At 60.8% G+C, this 21,017-nt stretch overlaps 1 protein-coding gene across 1 annotated transcript; it reads right to left on the bottom strand.

Moving 5' to 3' along the window:
- Positions 1-7,110: 7,110 nt before the first annotated feature.
- Positions 7,111-18,651, bottom strand: CPLX1 (complexin 1). Its single transcript, XM_052642281.1, has 3 exons — positions 18,630-18,651; positions 13,195-13,370; positions 7,111-7,308 (listed from the first exon to the last, which is right to left on the bottom strand). The coding sequence occupies exons 1-3, from the start codon at positions 18,649-18,651 to the stop codon at positions 7,111-7,113; spliced, it is 396 nt and encodes a 131-aa protein (XP_052498241.1).
- Between the last annotated feature and the right edge of the window lie 2,366 nt (positions 18,652-21,017).

Genomic DNA, 21,017 nt, shown 5'->3' with positions numbered 1-21,017 from the left:
TGAACGAAAAGTTATGACCAACCTAGATAGTATATTAAAAAGCAGAGACATTACTTTGCCAACAAAGATCCATCTAGTCAAGGCTATGGTTTTTCCAGTGGTCATGTATGGATGTGAGTTATCACTCAGTTGCATCCGACTCTTTGCAGCCCCATGGACTGTAGCCCCGCAGGCTCCTCTGTCCCTAGGATTCTCCAGGCAAGAATAGTGGAGTAGGTTGCCATTTCCTTCTCCATGGATGTGAGAGTTGGACTATAAAGAAAGCTGAGTGCTGAAGAATTTATGCTTTTCAACTGCGGTGTTGGAGAAGACTCTTGAGAGCCCCCTTGGACTCCAAGGAGATCCATCTAGTCCATCCTAAAGGAAATCAGTCCTGAATATTCATTGGAAGGACTGATGCTGAAGCTGAAACTCCAATACTTTGGCCACCTGATGCGAAGAACTGATTCATTGGAAAAGACCTTGATGCTGGGAGATTGAAGGCAGAAGGAGAAGGGGATGGCAGAGGATGAGATGGTTGGATGGCATCACTGACTCAATGGACATGAGTTTGGGTAAACTCCGGGAGTTGGTGATGGACAGGGAAGCGTGACGTGCTGCAGTCCATGGGGTTGCAGAGTCAGACACAACTGAGCGCCTGAACAACAACAAAGCAAGGAGTCCAGGGCCGCTGATGCTTCGGAGGCCTGACCTCCCCAAAGTGTTTCAGGAAAGGGTTTTTGAAGACAGGGTGAGGAAGAAGGGTTGTTGAGCTCTTGATCTACTGGTGGACATTCTTCTGATTGTTTAAGATAATCGGAAATCAACATAATCTGATTCCAACTGGTCTGGTGTCTCCGTGGTGTCAGTATCAGCAAGACAGCTCAAGGACATAGCTCAGAATAGTATCACAGCTCTCGAGAAGGAACTAAAGATACTTGACTTAGTTTAGTGGCTAAACTATTATTACTTTGTCTTGCTTGACTATTTTTGTTTCCGCATTTTCTTACTTCTCTAATTAAATGTATTCTTTGGAACTCAGGGGAGGGTTTGGAGGCTGAAGTTTTTCTACAGACAAGAGGCAGGCAGAGGACATTGGGGTGGGGGGCTCTGTCCCAGAAAGGCACCTCAGGGTCCTGGTCATCGCATCATATTAGTCGGCACGTCCCCTTAGGCGCCTCTGGGCTATGACAGTTCCTCAGCCATTTCTTGTTTTTGACGACGTTGACAGTTTGGAGGAATGCTGGTCAGGTGTTTTGTAGACTGGCCCTCAAATGCGGTTAGTCGAGTGCTTTCTTCAGGGTTAGACTGGGGTGTGTGCTGGGGGAGGAGGGCCCAGAAGTAGGCTTCCTCTCCCGTCACAACATGGGCGCCTGCAGCCAACATGACCCACTGTGACCTGGGGCCCCTGGGATCTGGGGCCTCTGGAGGTGGTGGTCTGTCCGGCTTCCCCATGTGTTCCAGGCTGTGTCCTCTGGCAGAACGTCGCTGTGTGGAGCCCACACCGGAAGAGTGGGGCGTTTGCTCCACCTCCTGTGTGGACCCATCTGCACAGGAGTTGTGTCTTCCCCACACTCAAGTGGTAAATCACGTACCCCAGTGTGGACTCGACGGTTACACTCCAGCACAACTTTGCTCGCACTGGACTGGGTTTGGGGCTGAGTCGGTGGCGGCCAAGTCCCTTTCTCCCACCTGTCATCCTGGAGCATTTCCTCATTTCCAGGCTCATCTTGTACATTTCCTGTCCCAGCCACCAGCAAATTCCTCCCGTTTGGTGAACTGTGCTCACTCCCGGAACTTTATCGCCACTCACCATATGAGAATTAGTTGTAGGAGAGAGACCTGCGAGGAGCGTCCATCTCCTGTCTGAGCCTGGAGTTCCAGCCAGGCACAGCCCCAGTCCTGAGTGGCTGAGGGAGGGGCTGGGAGGTGTGACGGGGCATGTCCCACCTTGCTTGGGCCCCGTGGTCAGGGCCTGGTGGATATGTGTGGCTAGAGGCCGACTTCCGGCTGACTGACCTAGAATCTAGGATTCCTTTGAGAAGATCAGAGTTTTGGCTGCCTGGACACGGGGCCCAGGGCCCTCCTTGTGGGTGAGCTCTTGTTGGAGCAGTTCCACTCAACTGCCAGTAGAAACCGCAGACTGAAGTAGATTAAGGGTCAGTGCTTGGGCTGGGCTCAAAGGCCAGTCAACAGCCCATTAGGATTTGTCTTTCCAAGAAGCCATCTTAACACTGGGCCCTTTGAAGAGTGCCAGGGAGAAGGAATGGCAGGAGTGTGCCCAGATCTCTCCCAGCCCCGGGTCTCCTACAGCAGCAGGGCGGCAGCCAGGGGCTGCTGCCAAGGTCTCACCCTGTCCCATCCCGGCCTCCAGGCCTTTCCCCAGCCAGGCCAGGCCCTTCTCTTTCCTGGCACAGACCTTTGCCCTCTCCACAGCATAAACCTCAATGCACTCACTCAAGCATGCAAGAAACAGTGTTTATTTTGCAGAAATCAAACACTTCAACTCCCATGCCTCATCCTCTGGGGCTGAGAAAAGTCACTCTGGGCACCAGCGGGGCCTGGGGGCTGATGATCAGCCCTGAGCGGGGGCTCTAGGACACCAGCAGGCTTCACCCTCCGCGACAAGTGATGTGACAGCAAGGGTTCTAGGTGCCTGGGGCTCTGGTTCTTCCCCAAGCATCAGGAGACAGAGTGATGACCCACCAACTGGCCAGCACTGCCACTGGAGGCTCGGGCACCCCCAGCCCCCTCCTCAGCTCCAGCTCCCACGGTGCCGCAGGGACCACTTTGTGGTCCTTCCCCCACGGGGTCTGTCCTGAAGTACGTGCGTGCGTTCTAAGTCGCTTTTGTCGCATCCGACTCTTTTCCGACCCTTTGGACTGGAGCCAGACAAGTGCAGACCTCCGCTTATCCAGCGTGGGACCACCAGGCCCTACACCCTCACCTGGGCGGAGGGCGGTCAGTTTAGGGAGCAGGGCCGGTGCGCGGGAGGGATGAGCCCGCCGAGAGCAGCTTCAGCTCCCGGGGCGAGGGTGGAGATGCTCTGCCGTCGGTCCCTGGACAAGCTGTGTGGGCCAGGCCGGGCGTGTGTCTCCAGCGCCGGAATTACTGGGCCCTGGGTCAGCGCCCCGCCTGGACCCCGCTGCCCGCCCTCCAACAGGCGGTCCGTGGGACACGGGAGTTCCACTCTTCACTCGGTCGGCCCGGCCCAGCGAGCGACCCCGAGCCCAAACGCCCGCCCCGACCTTCCGCGGGCCGCCCTTCCGGCTTTCTCGTTTCGGGGGCTCGGATTAGCCAGGCTTCTGGCACGTGACTCTCTCGGAGCCAATCGCAGCGGCCTTACCCGGCACTCGCTGATTGGCTCAGGACAGCCAGGGGCAAGGAGGAGCGGGGCCTAGGGATGGGAGGGGCCTGGGGATGGGAGGGGCCTAGGGATGGGAGGGGCCTAGGGATGGGAGGGGCGAGGCAGAGGGGAGGGGCGGGGCCCAGGCGCCAGGACTGCGCACCAGTTCGAGTGGCTCTGGGTCCTGCCTGGAGACCTCTCCACCCTCCGGACCGCGTAGACGCTGACCGACACTGGCCAGGCACTGACGCAGCCCGAGCCCATCCCCAGTCCCGCTCCCGGCTCGGCCCCACAGCCCGGCGTCTCGCATCCCTCCCCCAGCCCGGCCCAGCCTGACTCTCACCCCCATCCCATCCCGACCACCGCCCCGAGTTCTGCCCAGACCTGCCCCCTCGGTTCGACCCCTCAACCCCGCCCCTCGGCCAAGTGCTAGCCCGGCTCCAAGGACCCAGCCTTCACCCCAGAGGCTACCCCTCCTTTCAGACCTGACGGGAACCGCCTGAGGCAGGAGTGCAGCAGGTTCCAAATTGAGTGGACAGGTGGCCCAGACCCAGGGCTCACCGAGCCCCGCTGGCTGCGACCGTGGACAGCAGGACCGTCTCGCTGCGGATTAGCACAACTAGACAAAATGGTCCTTAATTGCCAGATCTTTAAAAATGTGCCCTGAGAGCCTTGATAGTTATGTGGCTGATGACTCAAACGAGGAGAGGCAAGAAATCCAAGCAGAGCGCTGCCCGGGGCTGGCTGCCCGCAGAGTGGACAGCTCTGGAGGGGCAGGTATCAAAGCGTGCTCTGCTTTGTCAAAACGGAGCTAAATGTCCTGAAAGGAAAGGGACTCCAGAAGAGGCGGCGTGGTCCTAAAGCAAGCCCAGGGGAAAGGCCGCGGTCAGCCGGAGTCCCCATGGCCACTCTGAAATGCTCAGCCAGCTCCTGACTCGGGGCCCTGGCACTGCTGTTCCTGCCTGGGTCCCATAGGGCTTCTCCTCTCTTCCTTGGGGTCTGTCTGCACACCTCACCTCCTCAGAGGTGAAATAACCACTCTCACCATCCTCTCTGCCCCTTATCCACCTCAGTTTCCTCAGAAGGAACTCACCACCTACGTGTTCATCATTCGTCTCCTGCCGTCGGAGCAGTCAGTCCCAGCAAGAAGGACCCCCACTACCCCAGGCCCTGGAGGAGCTCTGCGCGTCACAGGGGCTCAGCAACCTGGAGTGAGCGAGCGCCTCTCCCCGGAGTCCTCAGGAGGACCAAGGGGTCTGCCCCACCAGGCACTGGGGAAGGGCTGCCTGGGGTTCCCAGGGAAGGCAACTCAGGTGACCAGCACATCTGAGTCATTGCTTAGGACCAAGATGAGTCCAGGCCAGGTTGGGGGTCGGGAGGAGGAGGATAGAGGTGGGGGAGTGGAGGCTGATGGAGGGGGCACTTTGGGGTGCCCTACTGAGACCAGCCATGCTGGGGATGGTGGCTTGCAGATCCCAAAGCCAGAGCTGGCTACAAAGGCTTCTGTTCCCGTTCTGAGGTAGAGGCAAAGGGGCAGTGGGCCCAGGACAGTATTCTGGGCACAGCTGGGTGGAGAGGGGAGCAGGGCGGGTGGGGAGGGGAGTAGGGGGGTGGGGAGGGGAGAGTGTGACATTTCTTTTGCTGAGACTGGGCAGGTTTTCCTGGAAGGTGCCCATGCATTCTCATCACCCAGCAGTGTGAGGAGGGTCACAGGTACCCTCCTCCTGGATAGAAGGCCCAGGTATGGATGTCAAACAGGGCCACTCTGGGGACACAAGTGGCCACGGCCTCTCGGGGTCAGGCTTACAGAGCCAGCGGTTCCCGCAGGCATCTCGTCAGGCCTCAGCCTCTATGGACAGGACGCAGAGGCCTCTCACTGGGCCCAAGGTATGGCCAGCACGGAGAGACCTGGGCCCGCGGCCCACGGTGTTCGGTGCAGGAGGCCTGGGGTGGGGGGCACTGAGGGACGGGCTGCATTTCAGGTGGAGACGACCCTGGCCCGGAGGACCTCAGGGAGGAAGGGCCGGATGTGTGTGTCTGGGGTGGCAGGAGCTCTGCCTCGGCCTCGGCGAAAGGAAAAGGTGCTCCCGTCTGGCAGGGCACGGGGCCAAGCGGCAGAGCCCAAAGGGAGCGCGGCAGCTGGCCGGGCTCTGCCCTCCCGCCGGGACCCCGGCCCCATCGCCTCCCAGGGAATGGACTCCAGAGGCAATGGCCAAAGGCGTGAAATCACTGTGGAGTTTATTGGCTGTGGTTCCATCCGGAGAGAACACAGGCAGCGGCCCCGACATGCAGGCGGAGGCGCAGGCGTCGGGACAGACGGACAGAGGGCGCCCACGTCTGTACTAAGCTCGGCGCGAGGGCGCCCCGCGCGCTGAGGATGGGATGCGAGTTTCTACCAGAGGAGGCCCGGGCTGCTCAGAGCTGGCTTTTTAAAGTGTGGAAACAGGCATTAAAAACAGACGCGGAGCCCGGAGGGGCCGGGGCGCAGGGTGGGCGGCGGGACCACGGGACGGTGGACGGCGGGGGACAAGGGCGCCAGGGGCCAGTATTGCCGTCTAGTCATATGGCTTCTCTAAGGAGAGGGGGGGGCCGCGCCCCTGGCCCGGACACTGGACAGGATGAAAATTTCTGTGGACAGAAAGGGCCCTGGGGACCCAGGTGACAAGCTTTCTGTCAAGATAAAACTCCTCACAGACAGAAGACCTCATTTACCTGAGATTCAACATATTGTGATGCAAACTAAACAAGGAGGGCGGGGGAGCGCTGGGAGGCCCACGGCCGCTTCTGGGGAGCCGGCTGGGCTGGCGGCTGGGACGCCCCTTCGAGGGCCTGCAGGGCGGAGGCGGCTGAGGGTCGGGGCTGGTCTTCCGGGCTACACACTCCGGCCGGCGCGCAGCGCTCGGGCCCGGGCTCCGGGCCGCCTCCCTGTTCTGAGTGAAGCTGCGGGTGCCCAGAGGCTGCAGGCACCCCCAGCCCCAGCAGCCTCGGAGGGACAGGAGGCAGCGGCCAGGGAAAGGGATGGGTTCCCTGGGCCCGCGGACTCTGGGGTGGGGGGGGGGGGGGGGGGAGGTCAGAGAGGGTCTCCCAAGCCTATTGCTTTGCCTCCCTTTGCGAGAACCGGCCCCGAAGCTCAGCCTTCCAGAGGCTTCGGCCGGGACAGACAGGCGGATGAAGAGGATAAGGGCGACACGGAGAGCGGCGGCAGCCAGGCCACCAGGACAGGCAGGCTCAGCCACCCGAGCGTGAGGGGTGGGGAGCTTGGGAGGGGCGTCCCGGCCGAACCCTGCGGGGGGCGCCCCAGGCGCCTGCGGCTCGCCCCCCAGCCCCCGCCCGGGCTCCCAACCGCACCCCCTACTATGGCTGTGCTCCTGAGTTGGGCTCAGCAGGCGTCCACCAACGCGGACCCTCTCGGTGGTCCTGGCCGTGGGCGCTGCTGGGTGGGCGGAGCGGGCGGAGCGAGAGGGGCTTCCGGGGTCTGGGGGCGAGTCCAGGGCGCCCGCTGCCCGAAGGGCAGGGGGCTGTCCCCCCGAGGTCTCCGGCACAGAAGGCAGCGGCCGCGGGGGGCCGGGCGCGCCTCCGTCGGCGGCGGGGGCGGCTCTGGGAGCGGGTGGGCTGCGAGGTGGGCGGAGACTCCCGAGGCGCGAGGGGGCAACGGGGCGGATGGACCTAGGGCTATGGCTTATATCGGCGTGGGGGGCTGCGTTCTGCTCCCGGCGGCTCTTCGGGGGCCTCGCGGAGGGCGGGACCGGGGTGGGCGCGGGGCGGGCTGCTGTTCAGCCCGGGCGCTACTTCTTGAAAATGTCCTGCAGCGGCCCAGGCAGGTACTTGATGACCGTGTCCAGGATGCTCTCGTCCTCCTCCTCCGCCGCGTCCCCGCAGCCCGGCGGGATGGCCTTCTTGGGCCTCGTCAGGCTGCCCTCCGAGTTGGCCTCCAGGGCGGCCTGGGCCTCGGCCTCGCGCTCCTCCTTCTTCTTGATGCCGTACTGCGGGGAGGGCGGCGGGTCAGCGCGCGGGCCCCGTCCCCGCCCCGCCCGCCCGGGAGGGTGCCCGACGGGGCGAGGCCACCCTCCGGCCCGGGCCCCGCCCTCCTGCGGCCCCGCCTCCCGGGGACCCGGGCGGTGTCAGCCCTGCCCCACGGGGCCCAGATCCTCCTCCGGTGACTTGAAGCCACACTTTTGTGCCAAGCATCCCCGGATGCCGCCAAGAAGCCCCAGCCCCCGGAGGGGCACTCTGCTCGCCCCGTGTCCCGCGGTCACTTCCAGGTGGGTGTCCTCGAACCCTACCTAGGTGTGCCCTCTGCAACGCCCCTGGGCACCGCCGAGGGCCCCCAGTTCTGGTTTCCTGCGTATCTCTCTGTCCCCAACCCTTTCCAAAATCTCCCCTCAGATTGAAAGGAGTCGCCCCAAATTCATGTCACCTGGAACCTCAGCATGTGACCTTGTTTGGAAACAGGGTCTCTGCAGGTGTAATTAAGGTAAGAATAGAGAGAAGACCTCCCTGCACTCTAAATCCAGAGCTTCTCTGTAAAAGAAAAGTACACACAGAGTAGAAAAAGAAAACGTAAAGCCTTGGGAACCACCTTGCCACCAGCCCAGAAACTAAGAGGGGATTCTCGCCTACAGGTTTCAGAGGGAGAACAGTCCTGCCAACATCTTGATTTGGGACTGCTAGCCTCCAGAACCAAGAAAATTAATTTCTAGGAGACTAACACCTCACCCCAAGGCCCCTCAGCACCCTCAGCAGCCCTCCTGGACCAACAAAAGCCCTGAAGCCTGTGAGGAGGCCACGAGACCAGGGCAAGACTTCCTCCCCTAGGACTGGTGGGACCAGGTGGGGCCATGCTGGCCTGATGGGCTGGGGACAGAGTTCAGGACCCACCCGAGCTGAGGAGGGGGCGCCTTGGTCAGGTCTGAGGTCCCAGGTTACACAATATGGAATGTCCGGAAGCAGAGGCTTTGATGCTGGCGAAGAAAGAGTACCAGGAAGCACGCCACACAGGGCTGCTGGCCCCGGGAAGGGTCCCCAGGCCCGCTCATCTCTCCTCACCAGCTCCTCCTGAAGGAAGCGGAGGGCAGTGGAGGGGGCACCCTGGTCCTCAAGAAGACCCTTCGCTCTGCTTCCAGATTAGGGGGGTGGCTTGCTCTGCACCCATTATCTCCTCCCTCGAGGTTGTGGGGGGCTTCAGGCGGGGTGGGGGGCAAGGGCTCTTCAGCAGAATCTAAGAGGAGGAAGCCGGGCTCCTGGCCGCAGTGATCAGACTACAGCGTGGGGCCCTTGGGCACTGAGGAAGGAGGGGTAAGGGGTCTGGCCACCCTCCTCAGCAGGGGCCCTAGTGGTCTAAAGGCCCCTCTGAACCCTGGACAAGTCAGGAGCTTGGGAAGGGTCTCTGGGGTGGGGGGAGGGCTCAGGGCAACTGACCAAGAGGGCCTCCCCACTGAGCACGGACGCCAGGTCAGCCCAGGGCAGAGTCAACGAGCCAGCCAGACTGTAGCCGCTCCAAGCGGCACATCCCTCTTCCTGGGTCACCACAGAGGGCGGTGCCCTGACTCGGGGAGGGACGCGCAGGGCGGAGAGACACACCGCCAGGAATGAGGTCAGACCAGAGAGAGCTTCCCTCCAGCCAGAGGCACAGAGTCCAGCAGTTCCCGTAGCCGCAGGACGTCTGTCCCCAACTGGGGCGCAGGTATGTGCGCTGGACCTAGGAGGCCGTGGTGGCCAAAGCCCCCCCGCACACTCAGCAAAGGTGCACACACGCGCTCAGGGGAGCACGTGATGCTGGCGGAACAGGCGGGTGACAAGGGGACACACACGTAAGGGCAGGAACACAGGGTGTGTGGTCAGGCAGGGGGTCAGGGAGGGGCCTGTGTCACGGTCCTCCCCTCTAGGGTCCAGGAAGGAGACCCCGGGCCCCAAGCCAGTCGCTCCACTGAGGCTAAAAGCCATTCTGACCCTAAGCCACTCTGGGCAGACCTGAGGGCCACCTTACTCTTTGGGGTCGCTCCCAGGGCCTGGCTTTGATGTGGTCTGGCTGAGCGCCTGTTTGAAACCCCACCCCTCCCCCAGCTCCCCCAGCCCAACCCCTTCCCTCCATCCTCCTCAACCACTGAGACAGTACCACTGAGGCCCAGAGGGAGCCCAGGCTGCCAGCGCCCTGGGCAAAGCAGTGCTCCCTAACGGTGAGAGTCAGCAATGTGCCCACACCTGTTACTCTCAGCGCAAACCTGGGCCGGGGGGCCGGGTTGACCAGGACCCGCCAGGCCAGCGCTTGCTGGAGGGCGGTTCTGGCTCAGAGTCGCCGATGGCCGCAGTGTAAACCAGAAGGCGGGGGTGCAGACCAGGAAGCGGGGGCCAGATGACACATGCGGCCAGTCTCCCCCGACCTGGACCCGCGCAGTGTGTCATGACGTCATTACGCGCGGGCCGGCGGGCATGGGGTGGGGGGAGGCACCACCCACCAGCCCGCAGAGGCCAGGAGCCCGGATGCAGATGAGGTTCCCCCAGGGAGCCGGGGCACGCGGCCTGGCCTGACCCCTCGGCCTCTGTGTGAGGGACCCCCACTCTCTTCCTTGACCAGTCTTGTGAGGTCGGGGGTGGGGGCATGGGGCACCCCACCCCACACACCAGGAAGGGGCTGCAGGAAGTGGGTCTGGGGCCTGGGGGCCAGCGAGGCCCATTGGGGGAACCACCCCAAAAGGTCAGGGGTCCCACCTGTGGGGGCAGGCGGGCGGGACGGGGTCACCTTGGAAGGCCAGGTTGAGAAGGGCTCTGCGGCCATGGAGGGCCAGGCAGGGCCAGGGGACGTGATGGGGGGCCTTGTCGGTGGTTAGGGGGCTCCAGGCGCTGAGCTCATCGTCAGGATGTCTGGGGAGAGAGGGCAGTGGTGACCCCCACCCTGGATGGCCGGGGCAGCCTGTCCTTCCACAGCCGCGCTGTCCACCTCTAGGGTCTTGTGGGCAGAGCGAGCTCCTCTCTGTTGAGCTGGAGGTTCCTTGAAGGAGGTAACCAAATTCTTGGAGACCAACACTGAGGCTGTGAGGACCTGGGGCTTTGGGGCTCTAACATCCAGAGTGCATCAGACCCTGAGCTGCCTCCAACCCATGAATGGGGGCACTCATCAGCAGCCTGTCTCCCCTGAACACCGACAGGCCCGGCCCCCACATGTCAGACTCAGCTGCGTGTGTCAGCATGCTCCCCAACACACCACACCTTCCCTGCAGGCTGCCCCCCAAGGACCAAGCCCTGGCCCCCTCGTCCCGCCTCATCCTTTGATTGCAGAAGCTGTCCTTGGGCTGGTAAGGAAACTGCGGCCCCAGCCCCTGAGTGGGGTGGGGCCCAGCTCTGACCCCTGGCCAAGCAACTGAACTCAGCAGACACCATCGTGCCCCATGGGCAGGTGAGACCAGACCCTGGACGTGCCCAGGAAGGAGGCCTGGGCCCAGCAGGGAGACCGTCCACCGTGGCTGATGGAGCCGCGGTGGGTCTGGGGACTGCCAGGGTCCAGAAGCGGCCTGGGGTCTGTGGAGGCAGTTCAGAAGCAAAGGCACTCAGCCCACCCACGGGGGTCCCAGATGGGGGTGATGCTCGTCTGGGGAAGCAGGACCACTGTCCAAGCGACCCCCGGGGCACCAGGCTAGGGGGGCCTTGGGGCTCTGCCAAAGGCTGCACCCTTCCGAGTGGTCGCCCTGGAAGCTGGGATCCTGAGGGTGGGGGTGGTGAGGGTCGCCCTGCCCCCTGGCCTCCCATGGAGCTGCCCTCAGGGTGGGGACACACCCTCCATTTTCACTGGGACTCACTTTGTGACTTGTGAGTCCCACTCGGTTCCCTGAGGAAGAAAAGAACGCTGGAGCTGATGCCTGTTCACTCACTCGTTGGCTCAGCACACAAGGGCCAAGTGCAGTCAGAGTTCCTGCCCTCCCTGCAGGGGATGGACAGTGAACAGCAAACCAGTAAGAAGTGTGTGTCAGAGGAGAGGGGCTTCTCAGGTGGCTCAGCGGTAAAGAGTCTGCCTGCCAAAGCAGGAGGACACAGGAGACTGAGGCTGATCCCTGGGTCGGGAAGATCCCTGGAGGAGGAAAAGGCAACCCACTCTGGGATCCTTGCCTGGAGAATCCCATGGACAGAGGAGCCTGGCGGGATCGCAGAGAGCTGGACACAACTGAGTGCACAGGCATGCTCCCAGATGAAGGCAGGTGCGGAGCAGAGTAAGGCAGGAGAGGGGCGCAGAGGGGACAGGGAGGCGGAGCCTCAGGGAGCCCCGGAGGGCAGCAGCCAAGCAAAGGCCCTGGGGCAGTGGGAGCCCTGAGGGGCAGTGTCCCCATGCCCCTGGGGCTGGAGCCCCAGGGAGATGGGGCCGCTGGACAGTCTGAGGAGGGGAGGGGCAGAGGGGACTTCCTATTACAGGCAGAATGCCTGAGCTGTCTCTCTGCCTCCTGGCCGCTCCCCGCCCGTGGCTGCCTCCCTCTCTGCTGTCTGTGTGCTCTTCCTGGCTCTTCCCCGAAAGGCTCTGAAAGTCTTGAGGTTGGTCCTGGGGGTGAGGGTCTCATGAGCTGCTGCCCCAGCACAATCAACTTGAACTTTCTGCCCAGAAAGGTGTCCAGTGACCAGTGATGGGACACCAGGGTGCATCCCACCCCCCATCAGCGTGGGAGCCCCTGTGGGCCCAGAGACCTGCAGGCACCCGCCTGTGTCCGCATCGCAGCTTCTGTGTCAGGCAGAGGCCCTGAGAACCAGGCAGGAGGGAGGGGCTGGGGACTGTGGAGACGCCCTCTGGAGGACCCCTCTGCCCATGCCCGGTCCCCTCCCACAGGCTTCATCCAGTGTCTGGAAACACTTCCCTCAGGGCCCAGAGATGGGAGTGTCGGGGGAGCAGGACAGAATTGAGAGGCAGCACCCCCAAACTGAGTCCCCCTCCCAGGTCTCTGGGTGGAGAGGCCTGGCCCATGTGGGCCCAAGAGTGGTGCTCAAGGCCCAAGACGCTGTGGACCATGGGGAGGCCACGTGGTTTAGGACGTCGTGGGGCCCTGGGGAGGGCCCTTGCTTCTCCACCTGGCCTGCAGGCCGGCCCACCCTGGAGAAGGCAGGAGCAGCTGCCCCATGCCTACCCTTCCGACCCACAGCTGGGTGGGCACCTGAGGGTGGGCAGTAGACAGGCCCCTGGGGCCCGCAGCTGACAGCCTCCCATGTCTGCCCCTGCTCTGGCCTCGGGTCCCAGCCGGGTGTGTGCGCATGCCGTGCACATAGAGGAAGGTGCCAGAGGGTTCTGGAAAGATGACCTCCAGCTCCCAGCCCACACCCAGCCAGCCCACACAGCCACAGACCTGCCCCCAACACCCTGTCATTCACCTCAGGGGCCTAAGGCCCACCCGGGCGGGGTCAGGGGCATCCCCCAGCCCAGGACGATTCACCCACCTGCAGCCCGCCCGTGGGCCAGCCCCGGGCCGCCCTGCCTGTCCTCTCCAGGAGGGCCTGCCCTCCAAGTCCCTGGGGGCAGTCCTGGGGGCAGTCCTGGGGGCAGCCACGGGAGCTTGTCCTACAGAAGCCAGCACGCCAGCCCGGGATCCTGGGAGGAGGGGTCCAGCCCCCGCCACCGGAGCCAGAAGGACTCGGACCGCAGGGCGAGCCCCAGGCCCGGTGAGCGTGTGCAGACGTGCGCGCTGGGACGCGGGATCTCACCCGCCCGCCCCGGGGGGCCCGCCCCGCCCCGGGGGGCCCGCCCCGAGGTCAGTTCTGCGAGCCTCGGAGGAGGGCGGGCAGCGGCCCAGCCCGGCTTCGCGCAGCCCTCCCGCAGGCAGCACCCCCCAGCCCGGCCCGCCCCCGCCCCCGTCCCCCGCGCGGCAGGGGCACGGTGCCGAGCGCGCCGCCGCGCCCACCTTGTCGCGGATGCCCTGCCGCACGGCCTCGCGCTCCGCCTCCATCTTGGCGTACTTGGCCTTGCGCTCCTCCTCCTCCTGCCGCAGCGCCTCCCGCCGCTCCTCCTCCTTCTTGGCGGCGTCAGGGTCCTTCTCCTCGTCGCCCCCGAGCATCTTGCCCATGTCCTTGGTGGCCCCTGGGCACAGGAAGGCGGGAGTCAGGCCAGGCCCGGCTTCTCCTTGCCCTGCGCCGGCGGCCGCGCTGGTCCAGCAGGGCGGCGGCCTCCAGCGTGGGCCGGAGGAGGCTGTGGCTGTCGGGGTGCGACTGCACGAGGGCTCCTGCAGGCCTCTGTGCTGCGGTTCCGTGTGTGGTGTGTGTGGTTTTGTGTGTGTGGTTGTTGTGTGTGTCTGCATGTAGTTGTGTGTGTGTGGTTGTGTGTCTATGGGTGGTGGTGTGCATGCCTGTGGCTTTGTGTGTGTGGTTGTGTCTGTGGTTGTGTGTGATAGTCTTTGTGTGCCTGTGGGTGGCTGTGTGTGTCTGTGGTTGTGTGTGTCTGTGGGTGGTTGTATGTGTGTGTGCCTGTGGGTAGCTGTGTGTCTGTGGGTGGTTGTGTGTGTCTGGTTGTGTGTTTCTATGGGTGGCTGTGTGTGGCTGTGGCTGTGTGTGTGGCTTTGTGTATGTGATTGTGTTTGTGTGCCTGTGTGTGGTTGTGTGTGTCTGCATGTAGTTGTGTGGGTGTGGGTCTATGGGTGGTTGTGTGCATGTCTGTGGCTGTGTGTGTGGTTGTGTTTGTGTGCCTGTGGGCGGTTGTGTGTGTGTTTCTGTGGGTGTTTGTGTGCATGTCCGTGGCTGTGTCTGTGGTTTTGTGTGTGGTTGTGTTTGTGTTACTGTATGTGGTTGCTGTGTATGTCTGCATGTAGTTGTATGTGTGTACACCTGCGGGTGGTTGTGTGTGTGGTTGTGTGCATGTCTGGTTTTGTGTGTGTGGTTGTGTTTGTGTATCTGTAGGTGATTGTGGTGGTTTGTGGGGGTCGACATGTGTGTCTGTGGTTGTGTGTGATAGTGTTTGTGTGCCTATGGGTGGTTGTATGTGCCAGTGTGTGGTTATGTGTGTGTCGTGTGTGTGTGGTTGTCTGTGTGTGGTGGGGGGCGGCTCTGTGTGTGGGGGTGGCTGTGTGTGTGTCTGTTGGTGGCTCTGTGTGTGCCTGTGGTTGTGTATGTATGCGGTTGTGTTTGTTGCCTGTGTGTGGTTAGTTGTGTGGTGTGTCTGTGTGTGGTTGTGTGTTGTCGGGGGTGGCTCTGTGTGTGTGGGCTATTGTGTGTGTGTGTCTGTTGGTGGCTCTGTGTGCGTCTCTGTGTGTGCCTGTGTGTGGTTGTCTGTGTGGTGGGGGGCGGCTCTGTGTGTGTGGGTGGCTCTGTGTGTGTCTGTGTGTCTTGTATGCTGTGTGTGCTGCCTGGGTCCCCGGCGCAGCTGGTGGGGTGGCTGAGTGTGTGGCTGTGTGGCCCTGGCCCGGAACTGCTGGCGGCCGCGCGTGGCAGCCTCAAGGCCCTAATTTGTCTGCCCCGCCAGCAGCCACTTTCCTCTTGCACGCCTGATTCACAGGCGACAACAAACGCCTCCTCGGTCGCCCCTGTGGCTCGGCCCCGGGACAGAGACGTGTAATTACAGCTGGAGCGCCCCCGACACAGGGACACTGCAGGGAGAGGGCACAGCGGTCAGCGCTGCAGGTCAGCCGGTCTCAGGCCGGGCGGCCGGCCCTGCAGGAGCGCCCTGCGCATTGCACGCTGCCAGCAGGAGCGAGCCCCGTGTGCTCCCTGGGAACCAGCCCGCGTTCCGAGGGGCCCCTGGCCCGGGCTGTCTGGTCTCTGCCAGGCCCACTCTGTCCTCTCATCCTGGGATGGCCCCTCCCAGGCGCAGCCGGAGCCTGGCTTAGTCCACAGCCCGGGAGTGAGGGGGGTCTGACTCCACCGCCCGCCACCCATATCCAGAGGTGCCCCCTCCAGCCCTGTTCCACCGTCTCTGGTTTATCCCCGTGTCCCAAAGCTCCAGGGCGCTGTCCTGGGTACAGGGGCTCCTGTTCTGCTCTGAGGCTGCACAGGTCCACGCAGCTCAGAACTGGGAGAGACTCTGGCCTGCGGACACCTGCGGGTCTCCACCCCCACCCCCGTGGGCCAAAGGAGCCTGGTGGTGGGAAGGGGGCGGCGCTCCATCGAGCGCCCCGAGCTGAAATCTGAATGTCTGTCGGGCTAGCCTTCCCAGCTGCTGAGACTACTGCCGGGTCACGGGGTCACTGTGGGGGCAGGGAGCCCGCCCGGCTGGGGCTCGGCCGACGGCACAGCTCCAGATGCGAACAGAAACCAGGAGCCTCGCGTCAGTTTCCACCCACGTCTGCAAATTCTGCAAAGAAGACTGTCTGGTGGCTGGAGGGAAACTGGGTCAGGAGCAGAGCCGCAGACTCGCTGTTCTCAGCCCCCAGGACGGGCGGCCGGGGTCTCTCTGCCTTGCAGTCTGTCGTCCCGGCAGGCAGTGCTGGTGGGGGCGGTGGGAGTGGCCGGGCAGGGCAGCCTTCCCAGCCTCCCTGGCAGAGGGGCCACCACAGCATTGTTGGGCGGCTTTTACACGAGTCTCCCCTCTTGACCGAGCTCACTCACGCTAACGTGAGAGTGACTGACAGCCCTCTCCTGCGTGGGAAGGACTGGCGTCGAGGGCAGAGGCGTGAACAGTCTTGCCCGCATCTCTCTTCTGACGGAAAACGCGTGGAGGCTGCGGTGGGGGCTGGAGGGGCCACACCGACTGGGTGCTTCGGGTCCCTAAGCCTGCTCCTCCAACGCACCGTGTGCGCTCTAGGCCTAGTGATCACACAGGCACTTACTGAGCACCAGCTGTGTGCTGAGCTCTGCGTACCAGGCGAACTGGCCCTGCCCCCACTGCAGCTCTGGGCTGGTCCGCGCCACCTGCCCAGGAGACAGAGAAGGCTCAGGGCAGCGACTCCAGCAAACCAAGGGTGCTCTGGGAGGCTGGTGGCCTCTCCCAGGCCAGGGGCAGGAGGCCAGAAGTCACCCCACCGTGGTGAGACCGCACCAGCACCAATGCCAGGCCCCCCTGTGCTCTCTGCCCGTGGCCCCGATCCTGCCTCCATGTGGTGCCCGCACGCCGCCTTGGCAGCGTTTGCAGGTGAGCTGTCCCATGCAGTCGTACTCAAGGCCCAGACGGACAGCCGCAGCCCGAGCCTCCCGCATCCAGGCCGTGCTGGCCACGTACGGCTGTGGGGTGCAGGAGCCGATGCCGTCCATCCCTCACTCTTGTCTGAGCCTCGGTTGCCTGGGTGACTCGGCAGGGGAGTGCCAGGGCGGGGGTAGCTGATCACCCCCCTCGACAGTCAGGTAAAGCCCCTGGGGACGACTTCAGGGCAGGATGAGACGCGGGCACTTTTCTCCCTGGAGCAGCTCCCATGTTTGGGTGGGCAGGTTATGCACAAACCCAACAACTAGAGCGAGCTCTCTAGAACAGTGTTCACAAAGGCCCTGGCCAGGAGACACCTCGAGGGAGAAGCAGGAGGAGGTGGGACCCCCCCCCCTCCCGCCGCAGTGGGCCATGTTGGGGACAGAGCGCAGCGCTACAGTGGAAGGAGGCCAGGTGGTCCGAGTGGACAGGCCGCCTGCAGACAGACACCCAGATGCGGGCCGCACACGTTGCCAGTGGCGGAGGGCCTCGGAACCTGAGAAGGGAGCCTGCTCCTGGGGTCAGTGAGCTCCTCTGGGGAAGCACGAACCTCGACTCACATAACACCACAGACTTATTAGTTATCAGCCTGAACATCAACCCAAAATAAAAGTGGGCAAAGATAAGCAGCCCTCTCACCCTCAGTCAGCAGACGCTGTTACCTGAAGTGACTGGACACGCTTTTTGGCTCCTTTATTGTCAGCCTCTGCCAACAGAAGGTCGGCGCCAGGAGAGCAGGGATCCTGACCAGCGCGGGGCTGTCCTCCCTACGACTGGAATGGTGCCAGACACAAGGCAGGTGCCCACTGAATACTTGGCAAATAACGAGTTTTAAACATTTAACAGCTATGCATCATGTACTCAGCCGCAAACAAAACCTTAGCAGTCCCTTCAGCTAACATCATGGTCCACGTGAAATACTGAATCCTTGCCTCAGCTCACTAATAAGCAAAGGACATCACAGTCCCCTTGTACCGGAGGGCCTGGCTGTTGGACTAAGACAAGAAAAGACACAGAAGCATAAAGACTGAAAAGGAAGGAGTAAAACTCTTTTTTAACAAATAACATGATCCGTGTAGAAAAGTTGGAGGAGTCTGCAAAGCCATGCTAGAACGAGAAAGCTCACAAGACTGATAAACACCAAACAAAGGGGCTGCTGTGTGCTAGCAGCTGACAAGTGGGAAATGAGTCTGAAAAACAATTCCATCAGCAATTCTGAGGAAACCGTAAAATATCTGTGACTACATTTTTAGTAGATGTGGAAGCCTGTTTTACCTAAGTCTACAGAATTGTTGAGAGAAATTTAAAAAGACCTAAATGAATAGAGAGAGACCCCACGTTCATGGGCTCAGCATCACTATGATGTCAATTTTCCCTAGATTGATCTACGGATTCAATGCAGTACCAAACAAAATGCAAATAGGCTTTTTGAGCAAACCTACCGGCTGATTCTAAACTTTGTATGGAAATGGCAAAAGGCCTAGAATAGACAAAACAGTTTTGCACGAGAACAGCTTAGAGGCCCTACCCTTCCTGTTTCCAAGGCCCACTGCAGTCGAGAGCGCGCAGTGTTGACAGGCGCCTGGACGTGTGGACCCACGGAGCAGGACAGATGGTCCAGAAATAAACCCACTAGTGTGCGTTCAGGTGGGTTTCTGACAAAGCCGTGGAGCTAATTGTGAAGAAAGGCCAGTCTCTGCAGAAGCAGCGCTGAAACAATGCGGGATTCCTTTGCAAACAAGCAAACACATGAATGTCTGCTCTAGACTCACACCTTCTATAAAGCTCAGTAACAGACCTACTGGAAAAGAGAAAAATATAAAATTTCAAGAAGAAAGCATAAGAGAAAAATCTTTGTGACTTTGGCTTAGGCAGAAATTTCTTACATAAGTGACAAAAATGTGTGAGCCTTAAAAGAAAAAAATGATCGATTCGACTTCATCAACAAAAAATTTTGTTCATAAGACACTGTTAAAAAAAAAAAAGAAGAAAATAAAAAAGGCAAGGCTGAGAGAATATATTTGCAGACCATTGGTCTGATAAAGCCTTATGCCCAGTAAAGAACTCTTACAATCCAAGGATAAGTACACAGACCACCTGATTTTAAAAACAGACAACAGATCTGAGCAGACACTTTACCAGAGAAGAGATGCAGATGGCAAGTAAGCGCCTGAAAAGATGCGCTCTACAAAGAGCTGACCGACAGGGTGAAACCGAACTCAGGGGCGAGGCCGCCAGGCGCCCGCTTGAGCATCCTGGACTGAACACGGCAGGTGCCGGGAGGCCAGGGAGGAGCCAGGACCCTAGCCCGCCCCCGGTGGGCTGCTGCTGGTGGGGCAGCTGGAAGACAGTCGGGCTGTTTCCTACGATTAAACGCGCATCGCCCCTGTGACCCAGCAATCCCGCTCCTTGGCGTTTGCCCAGAGAAGCAGAGACGTCGGTTCACATGCGCGGGTGGCCCAATCTGCAGGAGCCCAGACAAGAGGCCTCTCAACACCCGTCAGCAAGCGAATGGACTCGGAGGCCAGGCCGTCCGTCCAGGGACACCGAGGTTCTCGGCCACGAGGAGGAGTCTCACAACCTCTGTGGAGTATGAACAGCCAGGCACAAGTCATATGATTTCATTTATATAAACAGAAGTGTGAACTGGTATATGGGACCACAAGCGCATCAGGGGTTCCTGGGCCCAGGGCTGGGCTGGGGCTGCAAAGGACCATGCCACAGTCAGAACCCAGGGAACCACCCGGTCCCGGGCAGTGCTCAGCCAGCGTCAACCACGTCGCAGCGAAACCGAGGGGAAAGCCTGGCAAATGACCAACAGGAGCTGGTGTGCAAAGTGTCTTCCCCAGCCATCGCCCGGTCAGGTTACAGATACTGAAAAGATGGCCAGATCCACAACTTTGTAAAGCTGAGTTTTAGAAATACGTACTTAATTAACCCTTAAGTTGAAGAGGAAATAAAAGCTGAAATTGTGAAAACTCTTAGAAAGCAAAGACAAATAAGCACTTTCTGTCTAAACTTGGGATCCGTGGCTAAAACTGGTTTTGGAGGAAAAACTATAACCTTTAATTTTAAAGATGAAAAAGAGAAAGTTTAGGAACTTCATTATTACCTTTAAATAATTAAAACAATAAACAACCCAAAACAAGGCAGAGAGGATTAATAAAAACAATAGCTGTATCTACTGAAGAAAACAGACAAGGTGAGTAGATAAACCTGCTCCCGTGAAATCAGCAGCGCACACAGGCCTCCTGCAAATGGCCAGCGTTGCTTTGAAGGGTTGACCGAGTCTCGGAGGAAATAAACCAAGGAGTATTGCACCATAAAAAGAGATGGAATTCTCTCCCTCCCCTCACCCACCTCTTTTGCCAGTGATGTGATCATGTAAGTGAGTGTTAGTCACTCAGTCATGCTCGACTCTTTGCAACCCCATGGACTGCAGCCCACCAGGCTCCCCTGTCCATGAGATTTTCCAGGCAAGGATACTGGAGTGGGTTGCCATTTCCTTCTCCAGAGGCTCTCCCCAACCCACGGATCGAACCCGGGTCTCCGGTACTGCAGGCAGATTCTTTACCAACTGGGCTACAAGGGAAGCCCAAAGAAACTCATGACATGCCAGTGAAAACCCACCAAAACTAATCACAGAAAGTGGCAGGATGGTAAGTGCAGTATTTATGGATAAAAATTAATTTAAAACTTCACCTTGTGTATCAGAAACAAGCTGGAAGCATCAGTGGAGACAGTGGTCCACTTACAGTAATTATATAAACATAAAAAGCACCCAGGAGTACGCTCAACTCTATGGTGGGCTTCCCTGGTGGAGCAGTAGGTAAGAACCCGCCTGCCGATGCAGGAGACATGGGTTTGATCCCCAATCCCAGAAGATCCCACAGGCCACAGAGCAACTCAGCCTGAGAGCCACCATGAGCAGCCGCCACGGGAGCCGCCACGGGAGCCGCCACGAGGAGCCGCCACGAGCAGCCGCCACGGGGGCCGCCACGAGCAGACGCCACGGGAGCCGCCACGAGCAGCCCGTGTGCTGCAGGGACGAGGCGCCCCCACTTGCTGCAGCTGGAGAAGCTCACACATCACAGGAGACCCAGCCCAGCCAAAGACAGACAAACAAAGATTAAAAGAAAAGGAAACCTAGGGCTCCTGCTCCTCCCTAAAAGTGACGCTCTGCACAGACGCTCGAGACCCTGGGGGCCCAGGGAAGGCGCGTCAGGAAGGGCCAGCTCCTCCCACGTCAGCGCAGGACCGTGTGCAGCCTGTTCACGCTGCCACGGAAACGCCGCAGTCTTCCTCCCTTGGGGGTCGGCACAAAGTTAAGCTTCGTGCAGCAGATCGGACGTCAGAGGAGAGCTGATCCAGGTCCCTTTAGGATAGAAACTGTCTCTGCCGTGGTCCCAGGGACAGCAAGGCGGTCACTGACTGGAGACGCTTTAAGTGGGGAGCCCAGGAAGGTGCCCCAGGGTCTGTGGGAGGCGTGCTCCTGGCGGCACAGGCCAATAGGCACACTCTTAAGCCCCTTCAGGGCCCGCCCACCCGTCCACCCACTGGCCTCCTCCCACCTCCTCCCAACAAGCCATATCCCTCCCTGGGGAGCCACTGCCCATGGCT

The sequence above is a fragment of the Budorcas taxicolor genome, chromosome 6 (genome assembly GCF_023091745.1).
Source record: "Budorcas taxicolor isolate Tak-1 chromosome 6, Takin1.1, whole genome shotgun sequence".
Taxonomy (NCBI): Eukaryota; Metazoa; Chordata; class Mammalia; order Artiodactyla; family Bovidae; genus Budorcas; species Budorcas taxicolor.
Note: the sequence above shows the minus strand (reverse complement) of the source record. Positions and strands in the feature narration are given on the sequence as shown.